Genomic DNA, 21,398 nt, shown 5'->3' with positions numbered 1-21,398 from the left:
TCATTTATGGGTTTATAGCTAAGGAAAGCATAAAACATAGAACATAGGAAAGCAAGGAACATAGAAAGATAAAAATTGCAGATCTAGAATCAGCGTTGTATACTCTTCTGATGTATAATCTACTGATAACTTTGGTTTAGCTGGTGTTTTGGAGGTGTTGGAGATTTTATATATTTATTGGTCTACATATCCTTGTATAGGTTATTACATGAAATGCATACCTAAAATACACGTGTTCTAGGTGAGAGTACTCATTGTAACATTTGCCGTCACAATGTGATTATTGTAAGTGAGGTCTGAAGATCTCTTTTTATGGTTGTCTTTATGTATTTCCAAAATGACAGTCACTCGAGAAAGATATATCTTTATGGATACCATTAGTATGTTCTATCAAGTTAGTGTTGACGTCTGGTTTCTATACACATAGGGGGACATGTATCAACGGGAGTACAGGGGTTTTTGGCGGAAAGTGCCGATTTGCGCATTATTTTATTCGCAAATGGGCACTTTCCGCCGGGTACGCCGGGGGCGGGGAGGGGGTGTGAAGGGGGCGGAACTGAGGGCGCGGACTCATACGCCGAAAACCTACTCCAGTCCTCAGCTGGCGTAGGTTTTCGGCCATGCGCACCGGAGCGCACAGGATTTATGTAGAGGCAGTCCGCCTCTACATAAATCCCCGTAGCGCCGGAGATGCGGGGACATTTTTACGTCCGGCGTAAAAAACGTTGGACTTAATAAATGTCCCCCTTAGTGTTTCTCCCGATGTCCAACTTGGCTATTTTGCCTTCTCAATACCTATTATACATATAACAAGTTGTACAAATATAGTAGATGGTGTCAGCTCACCTGTTTACTTCCCGGGCTTTGATTATTGGTTGGGGGGTGCATGGATCCCGCGTAGCCAGCCCTCTTGTAATAGAAATTCCAACAGAAAGCAAATGTGGATCTAGCACATGACTAAGCGCGCATGCGTGACACACGTCGTCCAGCCGCAACACTCTCTGAGTGGGTTTACATTTTTAATAGCAACATGAATTAAAGTTTAGATTTTTAACAGTTTTTTTTTTTTTGCATCTTTCGGATGTGCTGGATCCACATTTGCTTTTTGTTAGAATTTCTATTATACATATTGACAAAGTATTACTGGTTCAGTTGTTTGTCTTGATGCTGGTACAGTTGTGACATGTATTTTTTTTCTTTTCTTTTCTTTGAGTCTACCTCAAACCAGCTTGCAGAGCTTGTCGATCAGGAAGTCCCTGCTTTACCGATGCATCTGTTTTTTCTTGTTTCTTCCAAGGCACAGGCCAGACAGATTCTCTCCTTGCTGGGCTTGTCTAGCCAAAGAGGTGGCATGGGCTGGACCTGCGTAGGGTGCTTAGAGAAGCCTAAGGCAATGTCCCATTTTCAGTGGGTGTTACCTTTCCTTAATGAAAGCATGGGAAAGCGTCTTCCAAAAACATCCAAACTCTGAGATGAAATAGGAGGAGAAGGAATGCTCTGTCACTAGCAGGGATGATGATGATGATGATGATGATGAAACTGAAGGATCTTTGGGATTTTTATTTTCCTATTTGCAGGAAGAGAATACTTTTATAAAGCACAGTAAGGTAAGATGTCCAGTTACCAAGATACAATGGATATAAACTCTGGACCCTTTTGGACTCTAAAAACATAAACTGTATGTCATGGCTTAGTTGTCATACTCTGCTTTTTAAGGAGATGCTATTTAAAAGGATTACTGTTTACTTGTCCGTTATTTGACTATTTTTATTTGAATTATCTTGTATACATGCATGTATACCTAGCCGAGCTTAGTGATTTATGATTCTCTTTACCTGACTTCAGAAGTGAATTACCTTGGCTATGGGCTTCAGTTGATATTCATATAGCAAAGCTAATATATATTATGATGTACAGTGAAGGAGCAATCCTGTTGAGGGTATAATGTATTGTCCTACATGCGTGTACTACAGTAGTATGCACTTACTGTGCATAACTATACATTAGAAATGTAAGGTTGAAATACACCATGTAATGTTAGATGCGATTTGTAATTTTTTTCAATCTTTGTACACAGTACACAGGGATTATGCTGGTATTAATCCTACTGTTTTGCATTGCATTCTGCCTGGTGTATTGAGGAATACCCCACATGCAGAGCTTTAGCTGTAAATTGACAGGTCTGAGACAGGAGTCAGGAAATGTACCTTAATGTTACCTCTCAGGCCTCAAGTTTCCATATTCATGTTATCCAAAGCTTACACAGCCTAGGCCTCTTCTGTGGCACTTGAGTAGCCTTATGCTCTTCCTTCCTTCTGTATTCTTAACAGCTTCTGAGAACACTCAAGTCTCAAAAGTCTTTTATTCTCCTTAGTTGTATGTGCAGTATGGTAGAGGCTATTTGAAGTGATTTACTCAATACATTTTCTAGAAGACCTGAATTCCATTTTAAGTGTAATGCAAAGTTATTATACTTGTTGTTTTTGAACTACCACATCCCTTTTAACTCGTTTCTATATAATGGCCTTTGTTTTTGCAGCCGTTTTTTTTCTTAAAACATATACATTAAACGAACTGCAAAAACGCAGTGTGAACCCAGCATTACTCTTTTTAATTTCTTCAATATAAAAACTTACCTAAGAAAATGTCATCAATGATGATACTCAACTGTGTGAATAGCTTCTGGTGAACGATTGGTTGCAGGCTCATACATATTAATGAGGCGGTACACCAGCTGCCTCCATTGACCATGTTCTAGGCATGCCTTTCAGACAGGCGGATCACTGTGCAATATGAGCGCCATCTAGTCGTCACTTGTTTTGTATTCAGGCAGATTGATAAATTCGGTGCCATTATGTGACCAGTCCTATAAAGAGTATTTATATATATATATATATATATATATATATATATATATATATATATATATATAAAGAACAATGATGAAGATATATAATAGTAGCACGTGCTTATAAGTAATACTTGGCAGCCTGTTTACTAACTAATCTTTGTTTGCTGAGGATAGTGTGGGCACTGTCCTAACCACAGTAAATTCGGTATTTGCCCCAAGCTAGACAGATGACAGATTAAGTTGCTAGTGGAAGGTTAAGCTTTAAAGAAAGTCACATATGCCACAAGATATATGATCAGTTTTTGTAGCATACAAAAAAATGTTTTGAAAGTATTGTATTTTTTCCATCAGTGTGATGTATAACATATAACATAAAAAAATGTTTTCACTTTTTTGCATAGTTCACATGATACATCTTATATTCTAGTTAAACCAGCCAGGAAATGACTTCTTTGTAATGTCTTTCAGGTTTTTTTTTTTTAAGTTGAGTTTAGTTTTTTAGTGAAATAGTTAAAGGAAGTACTGTAAAGGCCAAACTGGTTAGCTGTGGGATCCTCTGTGCTATTGATACCGCTGGAGGAAATCTGAGCTGGCCTGGAGGGGAGGGGGACATGACAGGATACACAGAAATAGAATTCAAGATGCAGAAGGAAGATTCTCCCCTCCTCCCCAAAATAACAACAATTGTGTCCCATACCCTAGAAGCATACTCTTCCTGTCCATTAGCTTGTATATAGTGGTTACTCTTCACTAAACACGCACCTCACCTCCATTTGCCTTAACAATGGTCAGGAGAACTAGTTCCCAAAACATATGGGAGAAAGGAGGCCCCAGGCGTACGTTACCTCATACCTCCTACTTAATATATCATTTTGGTATGACTAATGGATTAGCCATAACCTGGCAGCTTCCGCCACGTATAACCATGAGGAAAGCTTGGAATAAATGAAAGTTCTTGAGTTGTCATGCACTCCTAAGTTATTAAAATTGTATTCAAACCAGCGTGAAAAAGTATTGCCACCAATACAGTTCCCACCGAACTCCTGAATGATGTATGTGGTTACACATGTAATTATAACCAAAATTGGGGCATGCACTACCCAAAAGTAATAAATTCACGGGTGCTACCTCACATACCTGAACAGATACACAACACCAAGAGAAAAACAGGGGTATGTGATATCAAGGAGCACTCCAGAGAAAAAAGTTAAATAATGCAAAAATATTTATTAGAAATACATAGAAAGTTAACATGTACTGACACAAAGGCAGGAAGAGGAATAACACATCCCTACACATTAAAAACAATTAAAATTCCCAAAGGAAAAAACACACATGGTGGGACCCACACGGTATGGAGTACCCCCAGGGTGAAGTCACGGTCCTATGTTATAGCTCAACTGACCCTCATAGGTGGAACATAGTGCATATACACCCTAGTAATGAAGAAAGATGAGTACAAAAAAAAAATATATATATATATATATATAAATGAGTGTATGTGACTGTGTATGTGTCAAATAAATGGTGATAGGAGAAAATATTCTAATGAACAATGAAAAGTGTCGAACGAAAATTGAAAACTATCCAAAGAACATCACCAAATGGAGAGGGAGAGGAGCGATCCGTGGCTACCCATGATGCCCCTACGCGTTATGTTCCACCGGAATTTCGTCAGGTGGAACGTAACGGGTAGGGGCATCATGGGTAGCCACGGATCGCTCCTCTCCCTCTCCATTTGGTGATGTTCTTTGGATGGTTTGCGCGTAGTGATCAAACTATCCTAGAAATGCATTTGTGCATACTGGTTGTTTTACAGTTCAAGGCACAATAACAGTGTGTACACAATGAGGCGTATCTGAACACTGTAAGTAACAATATACATGGCAGGTATGCATGTTTTGTATTTTTGCATAGTACAAACATTTTTCTGACATGACGCCCAGTCCCATAGTCAACATAATCCATTGATTTAGGCGTCTTTTAAAGTGGTATTTGTCTTAGTTTAGAAATGTCGATGTTTTCAGTTATGGCATGCAGGGGACATCTGACATACTCTTATGGTTTTAAATAACACCATTGTTTGAGAAGACATTTTTACATTCTCAGCAAGCAAAAGGATAAGCAAGCTCCATAGATACAAAAGACACAAACAATCACACTGGGGATTATGGGTAAGAATATGCAAATTTCCAACCTGCGCTGTAACATAATATCATATGTTTGTTTTTGATAACTGATTGTCAGTTATTTAGTCATCCACTATGTCAGTAAGTGCAGCTTGCTGCATATTAATTGCAGGTCCTCAGATCAGAAATTGTGTGCAAATAGTTTTAGATATTGATTTCCCCTGTTATTTTGCCGCACATTCAGGGGAAACATGTTTTTTTTCTATACAGAAGCGTATGGTATGTTAAAATGGTAAAATGAAATGGGATAATGAACAAAAGGTCTCTAAAGACAGTCCTAAAAGAGGAAAATTACCTAGAACGTACTGATCTTACCGCTCTATTTTCTAATCAAAGTAGTTGTATTTTAAAGGTTATGTTTCCTACTGGTTGTGTTTCGTAGTTGGAGCTTACCATCCTGTCTTGTATCTAACATCCTGTTCGTCAAGGACTTAGGAATTTTACTTCCACTCTGCTCTCTACTGTTAGAACGTTATATTAAGAGTGTTTAAAGAATATAGAAGACAGTATAGGGGGATGGGTGTCTAGTGCATGGAAATGTCTGGTAACAATTCGTATGACCACCATTACAGCTCTCAGATGGAGGTCATCACCCAGCTATTCCAGACCTTCAATTGGCAAATTTGCATAGTCTTGCAGTAAAAAAATAGGCTTTGGACTTTGTATAGGTTTTCAATTGGAGAATCTGAGAGCCATATAGTCCCAAAGGATTTGTAATGGTACCGATAGTGATCCACTGGGTTCTGCGCCTGTTATTCTTAGTTGGTTTGTTTTGACCAATTAATATTCATATGAATATGATAAGGTTTTTTTTGGCAACTTTATTCTTGATTGAATAGTTTTTGGTAGCTTCATTCTCTAAGTTTAACAATAACTCCTGACCTTTCACCTTGGTTATCTTTTTACGTTTCATAACCTTATACATTGAACAATATTAATAAAATCACCAGGATGTTGCACAAGCAAATGTTTTATTTCATAATTTTGCATAAATATCAGTGCAAGACACGGGAGCTCCGCCAGGACCGGTGCATAAAAACTAACCACGGCAAACGTGCCAAGTCTTGTCAGTTTTGTCATATTTCCAAAGGAACTATTAGGAAAAGGTATCCCAAAGGTAGCCTCCTTACTGAATTGTCTTTACGGGATTACAGACGCCCAACTCCTGTCCTTTTATGTGGAAATGATCTGGTTTCCTAGTCATTTAATTCAAGGCGCACCTTAAACCCCCTCCACCCATAGTCTAAGCTCTTGAGATCCAACGCCCATGACTTTTCTCCTAGCACATTATCATTCTGTCTTGAGAATGTTTAGAGCAAGGAATAGGATAATAAGGAAATACTGTTCTCTGGCTTTTGTCTTCCGTTCTACTGTAGCTTGTTCTTACAAATATGTTCATAGTGAGTGTTATTTCCTTTCCTGCCTCTGGTTGCCAGACTACATGGCTATCTGGGCTTCTAGTTTGGTTGATATCTTGTAAGGCTATATCGGATCTAGGTATTCACTAAGGCACATTGCTCTTTTTCTACAGTACGAAAATGGGAAATATGATTCTATTGTTACATACCAATTCTATGCAATATTTGATTTCTCTTTGCTTTAGGGCACAAAACAGCCAATATGTGAGCATTCAGGTAAAAAACAATACCTGAATCCACAGTAGTGTTATTAGAACATGTATTAAATACTTGTCCATTCATCATGCCCTCCAGCTGACAATATCTTGCATTGCATTTCTTTTTTTGTTGCTGTGCATGGGTGTTTCCTGTAACAAGTGAGGTATTCACTAAACAGAGCTTTAGAATTAGGATCATTGATACCTATAGTAAGAATCCACCATTTGTACTAATGGATTGAAGTATACCCAAATACGAGTAATTTCTTATTTAAATTTATCTCTGAATTTCCCTGAAATAAAAAGGTCAAGGATATTGCATTCTGTGGTTCAAAAGAAAAACACACACACACACGCACACACAACAAGCCCTAAAAAGCCACATGGCTCTGTGCCACATTTTCTAAACTGGAGAAAAAAAAAACTCCTGTTCACTTTAGAGGAACACTTCAAGATTCCAGCCTACCCGTAAGAGGACACCTATAAATTCTGAATTAATGCATGTGTCAAAATCAGTAATTCTTTTACAACTGCGTAAAAAAGTTTGCTGGTACAAAATACTTATACCAACAATTCTCTTTAGGCAGGAATTTTAAGGAGCCTATACACATTACTTATTTGATGAAAATGGATGATTTCATTCAAAATGATTGTATTTCAGGTAAAATATAACAATTGTTTTAGCCAAATTATGGAAGATTGGTATCATCTGGGAAGAAGTCAGCTGTGTTTGCAATTCTTGACTGATGAATAAACTTTTGTTCAGAATTTTTTTTTTTTCATCCACAAGCAATTTTTCAGGAAAGAATGTTCTCAAAACATTCCCAGAAAAATTTTGTCCATCGCTCAATGTCATTGATTATGTATGGCAAGTGTGAACACCTATAATGGCCAGTATGGACCAGACGATCACCTATTCACTTACTTCTATCAAAAGCATCCCATACACTTGCCAACAGGAAAAATGTTCCCAGGTATCTACCTAAGAGCTTACAATAGTATTCAATCAGTGTGCAGACTGAATAGACGGCACTATCAAGCCAGGCCCAGGTTTTGCTACGCCTGAGATATCAGGCATTGACTACATACCAAGGTATACAGCAGCCATGCCTACATAGTTCACTCGGTCTCTGATCTGCCAGCCATCCTTCTTTGGTTAATTGCTTTGGCTGGCGTTATTACCTTTATACGGGGCCTCATAAAAGCTGATTTCTATCCTGAGCACATAGAGAACATAGCAGACCTTCAATGCCACTACCTATGTCCAGAAAGTTCTACAAAGAGAGTGCATTCCTCAAGCCTCCATGTATGCAGTATTATTTTTACACTCATATCTTTACACAATCAAGGTGCAGCCTCCAGTGATTCAGAGAGCAAGGTAGGAGGAGATGAGAGATCACCGTCTCACCCTGCCTAGGAGTTCCCACGGGCCACACAGAGACCTGGCACTCAACCTAGTGTTTTTGGCAGGTGTCCCAAGCTGTTTGACAAGCGCAGATGGGTTATATTTATTCTGGTGCCTTTAAAAAAAAAAAATAATAATTAATGGTTTATTTTTATTTTCTTTAAGGAGAAAGGGTGACAAAACTCTGGAGGCTTTTAAAGTAATATCAGATTCTGTTTGAGATAAGGGTAAATGCACACGGGGACGATTTGCTGCAGATTTTCCATGCAGTGGATTAAAGTACTAGCCATGTGAATGAGACCTGAAGTTCATTATGCAGCTAGTCATCCAATATATATAATTTAACAAGTATTACTTCATTTAGTTGCTTTTTTCTAATTGAAAATTCATGGAATGTCTTCCTTCAGTTGGGTCATGTGATCTTGTGGTGACACCCCTGAAAATTACTTGTGTTTTTGTGCTGTCAGTGAGGTCAGCATCTCAGCTATATGTAGCTTCCTATACACTCAAGCTGCATGGACTGTACCACACAAGCTCTCCACAGGGGAAACAGAAACTCATATCATAGTTACTGATGAATATTATACAGCTCCTGTCACACAGCTATAATGAATTTGCTTACAGTTCAGACTTCCTGACTGCATACTTATAGTGTCATAGCTAGAGAGATACTGTATAGAGATGAGGATTATTACACTATCTATCCTGCAGTGAAATGGCACTGCCTTTAGCTGCCCATGTGATGCTGTGGGATTGAGAGCGGATATAAAAGAGAGGGCAAGTAGTCTACAATTGGGAAGTCAAAATGGCGGTTGATCAGAAGTCACATGACCTAGATGTAGTATTGAAGTGTGTGGAAGCAGTGGAGCTGCAGTGCAACAGATGACACAGCAGAAATAGTGGTGGTGCGTGTGCAGCATATGGGAAAATAAATAAAAAATGTGCAACCCCAGCCAAAATCTGCAGCAAGGTCTTCCAGCGTCTCTGATGTTGCTTTTTTTTTTTTTTTTTTTTTTTTTTTACTTTTGTAGTATGCAGATTTTGGGCACAAAGGTACCAAACTGTAATAAAGTTGCCCGTAGTTGTGGTGGTGTTTTTATTTTATTTTCCTAAAAATAATTAAAAGCACAAATAATTAAATTTTCATTCTATTTGTATAGCAATATCTTCACAGAATACCAGAGGCCATGCTATCCATCTCTTGTGTGCTGTCGTGCTGTTTGGAGGTAGAATTGATTGTATGTTGAAATGGTTCAGGGAAATAGTAAGGTGGTTTTAGGGACAAAACGAAAGTTTGACCACAATCAGATGTGTGTTGCAGTGTTTGATTGTTCAAATAATACATTTAATATTTACTATTTATTTATTTCCACTTAATTACTGTATATGATACTAAATATTCTATAGAACTTAATAATATGCTTTTATTTGTATAGCACCAACTGATTCTGCAGCACTTTACATGCTTTGTCAATTTTGGTCCCTTTCCCCATTAGGTATCCAAATTCACCCACCATGATAAGTTGATAAACCATCACTTTATAAAATAGGAATGCCCATGTGCCATATAAAGGTGCTTCATTTTATATTGTTTCCCCACTTTGAATTGTTATTCCCCAGTTAACATAATTTGTGTTCTTCCATTATGCTTCTGTACCCAGCTCCTATGTGTTCACTGCACGTTCTAAACAAGTATTTGATTCAGTTAAAAAGAACGAACTTCTCTCATCCCTTTGTTAGGGGTGAAGGTAATCTTAGATTACAATGTCTGCTTGCCAGCTAGACTTCAGACGTGGCCGTGCTGTGCCATATGCTAGCTTCAGATGAAATTTATGTTACCCATAACTAGAAGAAGGCCGGTGTCATATTGCTGAAGGGTCCAGGGATTTGGTCACAGCTTGAATAATCCTTTCTTTGTACCGCAGTTTATCCCATTACGTTCGGTTACCAAAATCCATGACCCAGTTGAAAAAAAATAGATAAAAGAATGTAAACAATAGGTAAATACAGATGATAGAGAATGAAATATGACTCGGGGTGAGGTGGTCCTTTGTAAACTTAGGGCTGTGGAGAAACTGATGATTAAGTTTCAGTGGAAAGCCCCATGTAACAATACATACTATAAAAGTGAACTCTGATAGACTCCTGATAAGAGCGGGCTTAGTCATTGTGAGACGCGCTGTTTACAAACATTACAGAAGTGTACAGTACATTCCTACATCTACCTGCATGCATATGTGATGGATATTTACAGACATCCAAAGCCAGCTATTAGGCCAAAGGAAGTTGGTCATTTGGTTATCACTTGTTGTTGGCAATGAGAGATGAGCGAACTTGCCGAAAGTCCAGGTATGCACGAACCTCAGTGATCGACAATTAAATTCCACTGCCTATGGCTGTATCCATGTTTTCCAGGCTGTTTTCAGGCTGCATCCACCTTCTCCAGTCAGCGTGATCCAAATGGCGGTCGTTCAGGTTCGTGCGAACTCGAACTGTCGCAAGTTTGCTTATCTCTGTTAGCAATTCTTGCCATAAGTTTTTTTTTGTGCCAAACAGTGGTATTTTATAGCTTTGACCTATGATTTAATCCCCAGAACAACCTCCCCCGACAAAATAACCGCCCATTATCACAAGTATACAGCTTGAACCTGGAATATTCAAGGCATCTTGATGGCACATTCCAATAATGATATATATTTCTTGCTTATATCTCAGATATAATGGTTCAATGCACTGGTTGGCAATATTGGTTGCTGTGTACTGCCTAGTGCTATAGTGAGCTTCATGCACTTTGGATAGCTGATGTTGTATAATTTGTTGGCAATGAAACTACAAAGACAGTTCTATTTTTCTATTAGTTAAAAGGCTGCTTTACCCTGAACCCCAGGGAAACAGATGGTTTTGCCTGAAAAAATTTCAGCCAACTTGTGGCCATGCTGAAGTGCTCTGTTCTGACTCATAGAGAAGGTACATCTATATGTTATATTAGGGACAACCCCTTTAACTCAAGTTTAAACAACATAAACTGTATAACTACCTTAACAGAACCTATGTGTATTCCTCTTCCTGCAGCTCTTCTTGCTATGCATGTATTTCTGAAGATGGTTAATACGAAAGTTGATATGAAGCAACTCTTGTTGTGGCTTATCTCACTGGAAAATAAAGGGTTAGGGCCCACTGTAGCGGGTGATTATCGGCCAGAGAAGCCAGCATTGCACTGTGTAATAGGGCCAGTGATCAGCCAATGAACAAGCAAACGCTCAGAACAAAGAACCATAGCTGATCAGCCGGACAGTTCTATATATAATAGAGACAATAGGGCTAATTAGTAATAGTGGTAAAGGGCGGCGTGAACAATCCTGTAATCGTTTGACCCACCCAATTATTGAGTGAATTAAACCTGCAGCCCACCATGTGTTCACCAATGGCAGCCTAATATTGCTGATAATCCCACAATATTATGTGCCCATTAATGAACGCACAGGATGTGGTTTTAGCCAATAAATGTGGCTTTAGGGTTTCGAAATCCAACATGTCCGATTTGTTTGTAGAACACACTCCCATACACGTAAGATTGTTGGCCAGAGCTGCTGATAAGTGTTGCTGGCTGACTTAGCTTTATGTGTTCAGGGACCTTTAGTATTTTTAATGCTGCAATACCTCAGGTTGCTATACAAACTGCTTTATCTATAGAAGTGAATGCATGAAGTCACTATTCAACAAAAAGGTAACAGATAACACCAAACAATTAGCTCAGGGAAGATAGTTTCACCATAAACATATACAATGCAAATGGGAAATATCCAGAAACAGGAAACCCTGTATGTCATGTGCTGTTTGATAAAGCAAAGGGAGACTGGGAGATCAATGAGCTATATGGATCCTGTTCCAGATTACAGCAACTATGCACACACGCAACCCATTACAGTAGTATCACTAAATATAGACGGAAGATTAATGCCATATGTTCAATCATCCTAAAATTCTTGTGTCCCCCCCTAAACCCCCCCAGGGATATAGTGCACCCCAGCTTTGTAGAAAACAGGATATATATAAAAACACTTCACCTTGTTTTATTTTTAGTATGTCATTTCCTCTTTAACGCACCAACATTTGAGTTCTCGCTGGAGAATTGAAAGCAGTTATTTGCTGACAATATGAAATTGCATAAACATGAACAGATGTATCGGAGATGTCTACATACCTCTCTATGTAGATGAATTAGTTGAACTGAAACACTATGCACACAAGCCACCACACCGGGTAACAGCATCGAGGGTGTATGTGTAACCACAACTGGTTTTCATGATACTGAAATAGATTGAGATCAGTTTGTTTAAAGTGCATTTGTGCAGGGCAGGAGCATTGATACAGTGTGGTTAGGCACTTGCTAGCAGGCTGCTCTCCCTGTCTCGTCTGTTCTTATTCTGCAGATACTCTTGTGTGGCTTTGTTTCCATGTTTCTAATGCCAGCTTCATATTTGGAAAGGCAGCCACAGCCATTAGATAGTGGTATGATGGACTATGGGACTTGCAGATACCTGAAGGAGAATGATCCTTTGTATGGCAAGCTCATCACAGACAACCCCTTTCATAGAAGAAGACACACAAACAGCTGATATTGCTATTGGGAAAATGCCTCAGGCTGCTCACTGTCAAGAATATATCCTGTATACAGTAGGTCCTTACTTGACATAGAGAACAGTCCGGGGCAGCGGACCCCCCTCTATGACGTCCATATACCCTAATAGACCATATAGAAAGGTGTCTTTAAAATGAGACAAACTCAAAATCCCTGTTTGTTTTCTCTGTATACCCAAATAACAAAAGTCTTCTGCTTCCGACTATAGAGGTAGATACAATCCTCTATGGGCCAAACAGCTTGGCCTCTGGGCTTACATGTTTATATACCTTGATACATTGTAGCAAGGACTGGTGATTGGTGGTGATTTATTCAGCTCACAGAGGATCGGCTACACATGTAGCTATTTATTCTATAATAAATAAACTTTGCTAAAAAATCCCTGCAAAATGTTGATCGGTTTCTATAACACTCATGACACATGACAGAGATTTTCCAGAAATTTTCTTCAGGGGGTCTGCGAACGTGGAGACCACCAGTGGCTAGACACAAGGGGGCCCATTGAACTGTTTAGCTCAGATATCTCTGCATTGCCTCTCCTAAGACTGGCACACTGAAACACTAGAGGAACCTCTGTTGGGCTCAGACTTAATACTGAAGCTCAAATGCCAAAAGAAGAGTCTGGGTTTTTTTTTTTGTTCCTGTGGTTTATTTTTATAGTTTGGATCACAAATAACCCATTAGACTTTATAGATGATATGTTCTCCATGCAAACATAACGTTTTGATTCTAATATTAAACGTGCACATGTTCTGTATAGACGGATTATAAGCGAATTGAAGTATAAAAACTTGGGGACCTCTGATACAATGAAATACCTTATTACTTAAATTCTTTTTATTAGTAGTTAGAATTGGACTTCTACGTTATTATGATGCTGGTTAGTAATACTATATTGGCAGCATGATGGCTCAACAATTGGCATTGTTAACGTCTTGGGTTAGAATCCTACCAAAAGTTGTGCATAGACTGCTTCCTCTTATACTCCAATATAGACTAGATCATTTAGAATATTGTTTGTGAGCCATCATACGAACGGGGACCAGCATGAGTAATGGCAGTCTTTATATAGTGCTGCGGCATATGAATCACATATATAATGTGTATGTTTTATATTGTGAACTGTTTTGGATGTATCCACTCAGGTGTGACTAAGGCAAAGCCACTTATACATACATAATCAGTGAATAAAGGTCAAGGTTCTCCAGGGCCAGGGAATTACTAGTTACACCTATACTATGAATGATGACAAATAACATAGCCAGTCCTGTGTGTGGGAAGGTTATGTGAAGTTTTTCTGCACGGTTGGTTGTCTTGGGTACTATTGAGAGGTAAACAGGTTAAAGTATTTGTCATACATTATTATCAACTAAGGAAAGTCCCTTTTAATGTACATTTCAGGATGCACTGTGGTACTATGTAAAGTCCTTTGTGAGTAGCTACAATAGTATGTAATAATAATACCCTTACTTCTTTTAGCCCCCACCTCCCCCCTCGTGTGATGTAAAGCAGGGAAATGGACAGTGTGCGGCTAGTTCAGGTTGTAGCCGGATTGGTGACACACCAAAGAAAATACATCCGTGAACAGAGCCTGGACTCATTCACAAGTGTCAATGCACTTACAGCAGATGAAGATCAGTTTGCTTTCAAATATCGAATATTCAGCTATCTAAATATTTATTTTATTCAGTGTTCTATGACAATCTGTCTATATATATAATTAAGCTAAAACCTTGTAAATGAATTACACGTCTAACTTGCACTATTAGGCCATGTTCCCACTCTTTAAGACACCGACAGTTTGGCCGGTGTCAGTAAAGATCATCCCGGCCAGTACTGCAGTACCGGACGGATGATTTTTACTGCCACTAAATTCGGATGCGGGTGCATCAGTAGACGCCCGCATCCGAATTCCCTGCTGCACACAATGGAGCATGCGGCCGGAGCCGCACGCTCCATTGTGTGAACTAACAGGGTTTTCTGTGCCAGCTATTCAACGAATAGCGGCCACAGAAAACTGACATGTCAGTGATTACATGTAGTAATCACGGCTGTTGTTACAACTGCCGTGATTATTACAAAAATTACACAGTGGGAGCATGGCCTTATGGTGTATTATGATCTAATGCGGCATTCCTTGTTATTGGAAACAATAGTTTTTATTTTAATAAAACCACTAGAGATGAGCGAACCGGGTTCGGGTTCGAGACGATCCGAACCCGAACGATCGGCATGTGATTAGCGGTGGCTGCTGAACTTGGATAAAGCTCTAAGGTTGTCTGGAAAACATGGATACAGCCAATGACTATATGCATGATTTCCACATAGCCTTAGGGCTTTATCCAACTTCAGTAGCCAGCGCTAATCAAATGCCGAAAGTTCGGGTTCGGATCGACTCGAGCATGCTCAAGGTTCACTCATCTCTAAAAAACACCTTTTAATAGTTTAGATCATCCATAATACAGAAGGTATACAGTGGAACAGTCATCTTTGTATCTCCAGATTACAGTTTGGTGCAAGGTATAGCTCCCAGGGTGTGAATAGCAAGCTCTATGCAGCCATTGAACAAGCAGGGGATGCTGGGAAATTTAATTGAAAGTCAAAATGTGATAATTTTTTATATTGTTTTGCAGTGGACTTGACTGTTCCCTCAAGCACAGCCCTGACTCAGCCCACCCCTATGGAGTTTCACGTAATCCATCACATTAACTCGCGGCCGGATGCTGCTCTTCTTAACATGAAACCGTCCCAGCAAGCTCTCTTCCCTACCATCACCTCACAGCAGCACATGGATCACAGGCTTAGGGTATGTTACAAAACCATCTTAGCTGTACAATATTAGACAAACATGACATAGTTGAGAAGATGGGTATTTGCGATGTGGAACTATATAAAACATCACTATATAGAAAGTGGGGTCTACAGGTATGAAATATTGTTACCAACTTAACCTCTTTGACTTTTATTGCACATGTGGTTTCAATTGAGGACTTCCAAGAACTATTCTAGTACAATTTTTGAAGAAGAAAAATTATATGTGCCACCCATTGTAATAAATGTGGTAAAGCTGAACAGGAGGGTGCCACATCTGTAGATACTACATAATGCTGAATAGTAGGGCACTACATGTGCAGATACTGCATAACGCTGAATAGAAGGGGAACCCCATGTGCAGATACTGCATAACTCTAAATAGGAGGGCACCACATGTGCAGATACTGCATAACGCTGAATAGGAGGGCACCACATGTGCAGATACTGCATAACACTGAATAGGAGGGCACCACATGTGCAGATACTGCATAACGCTGAATAGGAGGGCACCACATGTGCAGATACTGCATAACGCTGAATAGGAGGGCACCACATGTGCAGATACTGCCTAACGCTGAATAGTAGGGCACTACATGTGCAGATACTGCATAACGCTGAATAGGAGGGCACCACATGTGCAGACACTGCCTAACGCTGAATAGGAGGGCACCACATGTGCAGATACTGCCTAACACTGAATAGGAGGGCACCACATGTGCAGATACTGCATAACACTGAATAGGAGGGCACCACATGTGCAGATACTGCATAACACTGAATAGGAGGGCACCACATGTGCAGATACTGCCTAACGCTGAATAGTAGGGCACTACATGTGCAGATACTGCATAACGCTGAATAGTAGGGCACTACATGTGCAGATACGGCCTAACGCTGAATAGGAGGGCACCACATGTGCAGATACTGCATAACGCTGAATAGGAGGGCACCACATGTGCAGATACTGCATAACGCTGAATAGGAGGGCACCACATGTGCAGATACTGCCTAACACTGAATAGGAGGGCACCACATGTGCAGATACTGCATAACGCTGAATAGGAGGGCGCCACATGTGCAGATACTGCATAACGCTGAATAGGAGGGCACCACATGTGCAGATACTGCACATCAGACAAAGCCCATGGTCAGGAGTGGTGCTTATTTGATAACTAAATAGACCCATTGACCCCTTTTCCATTCTTAGACAACCCCTTGCACATGACAACATTCAGTTACCACTTATAACAAGGAGCAATAAGCATCTGACATAGGAAGAGCCAAGATTCGTTGCCTTACTTCATATTGTGAACTGATACTGATACTCTTTCTCTCACAGCTAAACATGGAATGTCGGAATTTGGATCATGGACGAGCGGAGCCAAGTCTCAGGCAGCTGGTCAACAAGGACAAAAAAAATTGCAGTAAGGCTTATTTTGTGATCTTGACTTGTAGAAGTGTAAATGATAGAATGTAATGGAAGTTACAAGGCAATATCTGTACCATGTAACAGAAAGTGAAGCCCTACCTTTAAGCTCTATTCAAGGAAATGTTAAAAAAAAGTCTCTGACTGTTCGTCAGGTAATTCCAAATACTGAATGACAGCTTGTGTCTGTGGATAGGTCAGCTGGGAAACCACGGGGAATTTGGCATTTCCAGCAGTACCTGTTACTTTGTACATACATTACTTATGAGTCCTGAGCCTTAGGAAAAATAAAAGACATTAGATCCTTTTTATTTGGCTTTTAGTCCAATGGAGACAGTCACGTTATTAGTTCTAAAGAATGACACGGTTCGCTCACTTAGAACAATTGTGTGATTGACTACAGTGCAAGGTCGCCCTCTGCAGGGTGAATGCAGAACAACTGGGATTTTTATGTGTAAATCATTGGAAAATTATTTTAGATATTAGTTAAAAAAAAATTAATTAAAATTAAAAATTTGTTAAAAGATATTGAGTTAAAAAAAAAAAAATTAAATCAACTTTTAACCAAACAGTATGTACTCATATTCTTTAATTTGGTACGCTCAATAACTTACCAGTGATTCTAGGAAAGTTGTTGTCTTTATGAGACAAATCCTCTAAGACTAGTCGGAGAACATTAGCACTCATCGGCATTTAACAGTGTGTAGCATTATCTACCTTGAACTTTTTCATAGGCAGGTTGCAAACTTTGACTTGATATTAAAGTGTTATATACCATGATGCAAGCAAACCTTAAAGGAGACCCGTCACCCCCCCGTGCCGGGGTGACAGGCTCCCGAACCCCCGTTACAGCCCCCTAATCTCACCTGATCCCGCCGGGTCCCACTTCCTGATCCGGTAGGGTCACGGAGATATGAGCGCCTGAAGCCCGGCGCGCGCGCTCACAGGAGAGTCTGACGCTCATAGAGAATGAATGGGGAGTCCGATGCTCCGTTATTCTCTATGGGCATCGGACTCTCCTGTGAGCGTGCGCGCGGGCTTCGGGCGCTCATATCTCCGTGACCCGAGCGGATCAGGAAGCAGGACCCAGCGGGATCAGGTGAGTATAGGGGGCTGTAACGGGGGTCGGGAGCCTGTCACCCCGGCACAGGGGGGGGGCAGGTCCTCTTTAACCCCTAGACGACCCTGGACGTAGGGTTATGTCATGGAAGTCTGTCCCCAGACGACCCATGACGTAACTCTACGTCCTGGGTGTTTCTCCCGCTATGAAGCGCGCTCGTTGAAACGGACAGCCGGAGGTCTCTCACCTGCCTCCGTGCGGTCCGATCGGCGATCTGCTGCACTAAGCCTGCACAGGCAGGCTCAATGAGCAGATCGCCGATAACAATGATCAATGCTATGCCTATGGCATAGCAATCATCAGTGTAGAAATCACACAAGTGTATGTAAAAGTCCCCCAAAGGGACTCCAAATGTGTAAAAAAAAAAAAAAAAGGTCAAAACACTATTAAACTACCCCAAAGCCCCTCCCCCAATAAAAGTTGAAATCACCCCCCTTTCCTATTATATAAATAAAACATATAAAAATAAATAAATAGATAAACATATAATATACCGTAGCGTGCGTAATTGTCCGATCTATTAAAATATAACAAGCGTCATTGTGATCGGTGAACGGCGTACACGAAAAGAGGGAAAAAAGTGCGCAGATTACCGATTTTATGTTACATCATATATTTAAAAAAATCAATAAAAAGTGATCAAAACATCCGATCTTCACAAATAGGGTATTAATAAAAACTAGAGATCATGGCGGAAAAAATGACACCCCATACAGCCCCGTAGGTGAAAAAATAAAACCGTTATAAGCGTCACAATAGGCCCATTTTATTAATATTTAATTGCCAAAAAAAAAAGGATTTCATAAAAAAAATACATATATAACATTAGAGAATCTGTGTAACCTGCATATGGTTGTGTTCGGACTGACCTATAGAATAATAGTGTCATTTCGCTGTTACCATATAGTGTATTACGTAGACACAGGAACCCCCCAAACCTTACCATATTGCATTCTTTTTTTCGATTTCTCCTATTTATATCTTCATAAATAATATATTTGGAATTCCATCACACATGTTATGGTAAAATGAATGACGCCATTACAAAGTACAACTATTCCTGTAAAAAAACAAGCACTTACATGGCTTGTAGATAGAAAACTGAAAGTGCTAGAGCTCTTAGAAAGGGGGGAGGGAAAAACGAAAACACTAAGATCAAAATTTGCGTGGTCCACTGGGTCATTTTGGGCCTGGTCCTCAAAGGGTTAACTTGACATTTGCAATGGCATGTGATGAGTTAAATCCAAGTTAAAGTTTGCTACATCCACAACCATTGAATACATCCAAAACCAACACAGAGCATAAAAGATACGTGCTGAGTTCCCCAAACATTTTTTAGTAGTCTAATAGCCCATTCATGTAGTTGCCGTCCTGCTTGTTTACACTCGGTTGTAATTTTCTGCAGTTTGTTTTACCTTTTATATGTCTGACTTTGGTTCTTCTATGGTTCTAGGTGCCAATGCCAGCCCGGCAGTAAAACAGAAGCTGTCAGAGATGATCCGAAGCAAACAGCAAGCTCCAGCGCACAATAATCCTACTAACCACAGTAGCACCCCCATCACTTACAGGTGACTGTAAACCCTGGTTCTTATTCAAGACAGGGATTTTGAATAGGCAACATTGCTTGAAGGAGTGGATTGGTTTTCTCCATGAGATCACTTTGCTGGGAAACTAATCTGTCTAGTCAGATAAAGGGATTTTCAAGCTATGAAGTCTGACGCACTGTATCTCAGGAAAACCTGAAAATGACATTGTTCTATTCACAAACCCTGAGGAGTTATTAATCCACAAGTAGGTAATAAAGACTGGTCAATGTCTTCCAAGACGCAGATGAATTACAGCATGGTGATATCACTAGTCTTGTAGGGCACAAGCTTTTCAGAAATACATATTTGCCAATGTTAAAGGGGTTATCCAGTGCTGCAAAAACATTGGCCACTTTCTTTCAGAAACAACATGACTCTTGTCTCCAGTTCAGGTGCGGTTTGCAATTAAGCTCCATTCACTTCAATGAAACTGAGCAGCAAAACCCCACCCAAGCTCTGGAAGAAAGTGGCCATGTTTTTGTAGAGCTGGATAACCCCTTTAAGCTCCATTCACTTCAATGGAACTGAGCAGCAAAACCCCGCCCAAGCTGGAGAGTGGAGCTGTCTCTGGAATTAAGTGGCCATGTTTTTGTAGCGCTGGATAACCCCTTTAAGCCCTTAGATTGTTGTGACGTTTTGTTTTTATGTAGTTTTCACCAAGAAGTAGTGAGGGGGTCTTACAGAAAAGTGGATGTGGTTTCACTCATCCACCTGATTTAAAGCTTTAGCAGCTACACAGGTCCTAGCTAGTGTAGAGGTGCATTGGGCAGCCATGGATGTGTACAGCTCATAATAAATCTAGTAAATCTAAGGTCAGGATTTTACTTTAAGAGGTATTCCAAGTTAAAGTAACTGAATCCCTAACCACAGCATAGGAGACAGGTGTCAGATAGCAGAGGTCTGAACGGCAGGACCCCATGTTATTTCCAGAATTGAGCTCTGAATCTTTGTTTTGAACAGAGCTGTGAATGGTGCATGTGGCTGCTGCTTTATTTCTTGTGCATGGAGCTGCTGAAGATAATATAACCTTCATCATCATCCATAAAATGAAAGGAGCAGCGGCATGTACACACAACTTGCCGATCCAGTAAAAACAAAAATTGAGACCCCGTTCTGGAAATTGTTCAGAACCCTGAAATTTGACACCTAGGGATAATTTTTTTTTTTTTAAGTACTGGATATGACATTTGTGCCCAAGAGAATTAGAATAACCGCTAGACATTATTGATATTAGCGCAATCTGTACATTAATATGATCAATAATTCTTCTTTGAGACTTATTTTTCATTTTATTTTATTTTAAGACCACCTGAACAAGAGAAGAGTCCCCATCTTTCCACAAACCCCAATAACTTTGTTCCTCAGGCTGTACCCAGCACCTGTAACACCTCTGAACACGGTCTCCCTCTCAGGAGAACAGGTATGTCTAGTATTCTACAACCCCCGACTTCGGACTTTCTATACATTATTGGCAAGATGAGGCGATTATTGCTTTATGTAAGGGCACAGCCATCAGCTGATAAACAGGCAACACTTGTTCTTTAGTAAATTGCATCAGGCCCTAAAAAGCGTCATTTGTCAGCAGCACATCTCTCCATATAATAAGAGGATGTGCTGCCAACAATAATGGAAGTGACGGTGATGCACAAACAATTCAGTAATTATTTAGACGTCCCTTTACTCCCAACAATTGGACCATGTAAATGGACGTTTTCATGGGTGCAGATCAACTTGCACATTGCACTTGTAT

At 40.0% G+C, this 21,398-nt stretch overlaps 1 protein-coding gene across 5 annotated transcripts in view; it reads left to right on the top strand.

The window, feature by feature from the left end:
• HDAC7 (histone deacetylase 7) overlaps positions 1 to 21,398 on the top strand; it is a 259,547-nt gene that overhangs the window by 198,865 nt on the left and 39,284 nt on the right. For 4 of the 5 annotated variants that reach the window (XM_069970267.1, XM_069970265.1, XM_069970264.1 and 1 more), the window contains 4 exons: positions 15,336 to 15,508; positions 16,856 to 16,940; positions 19,516 to 19,630; positions 20,953 to 21,068. In XM_069970267.1, the coding sequence (XP_069826368.1) occupies positions 15,383 to 15,508; positions 16,856 to 16,940; positions 19,516 to 19,630; positions 20,953 to 21,068 (442 nt within the window). In that variant the 5' untranslated portion in view covers positions 15,336 to 15,382. Of the gene's footprint in view, positions 1 to 1,517; positions 1,608 to 15,335; positions 15,509 to 16,855; positions 16,941 to 19,515; positions 19,631 to 20,952; positions 21,069 to 21,398 lie in introns of those variants that run through there. The other variant, XM_069970266.1, reaches the window with a different exon arrangement.

Source organism: Dendropsophus ebraccatus, chromosome 5 (genome assembly GCF_027789765.1).
Source record: "Dendropsophus ebraccatus isolate aDenEbr1 chromosome 5, aDenEbr1.pat, whole genome shotgun sequence".
Lineage (NCBI taxonomy): Eukaryota > Metazoa > Chordata > Amphibia > Anura > Hylidae > Dendropsophus > Dendropsophus ebraccatus.
This window is presented reverse-complemented; position numbering and strand designations above follow the sequence as displayed.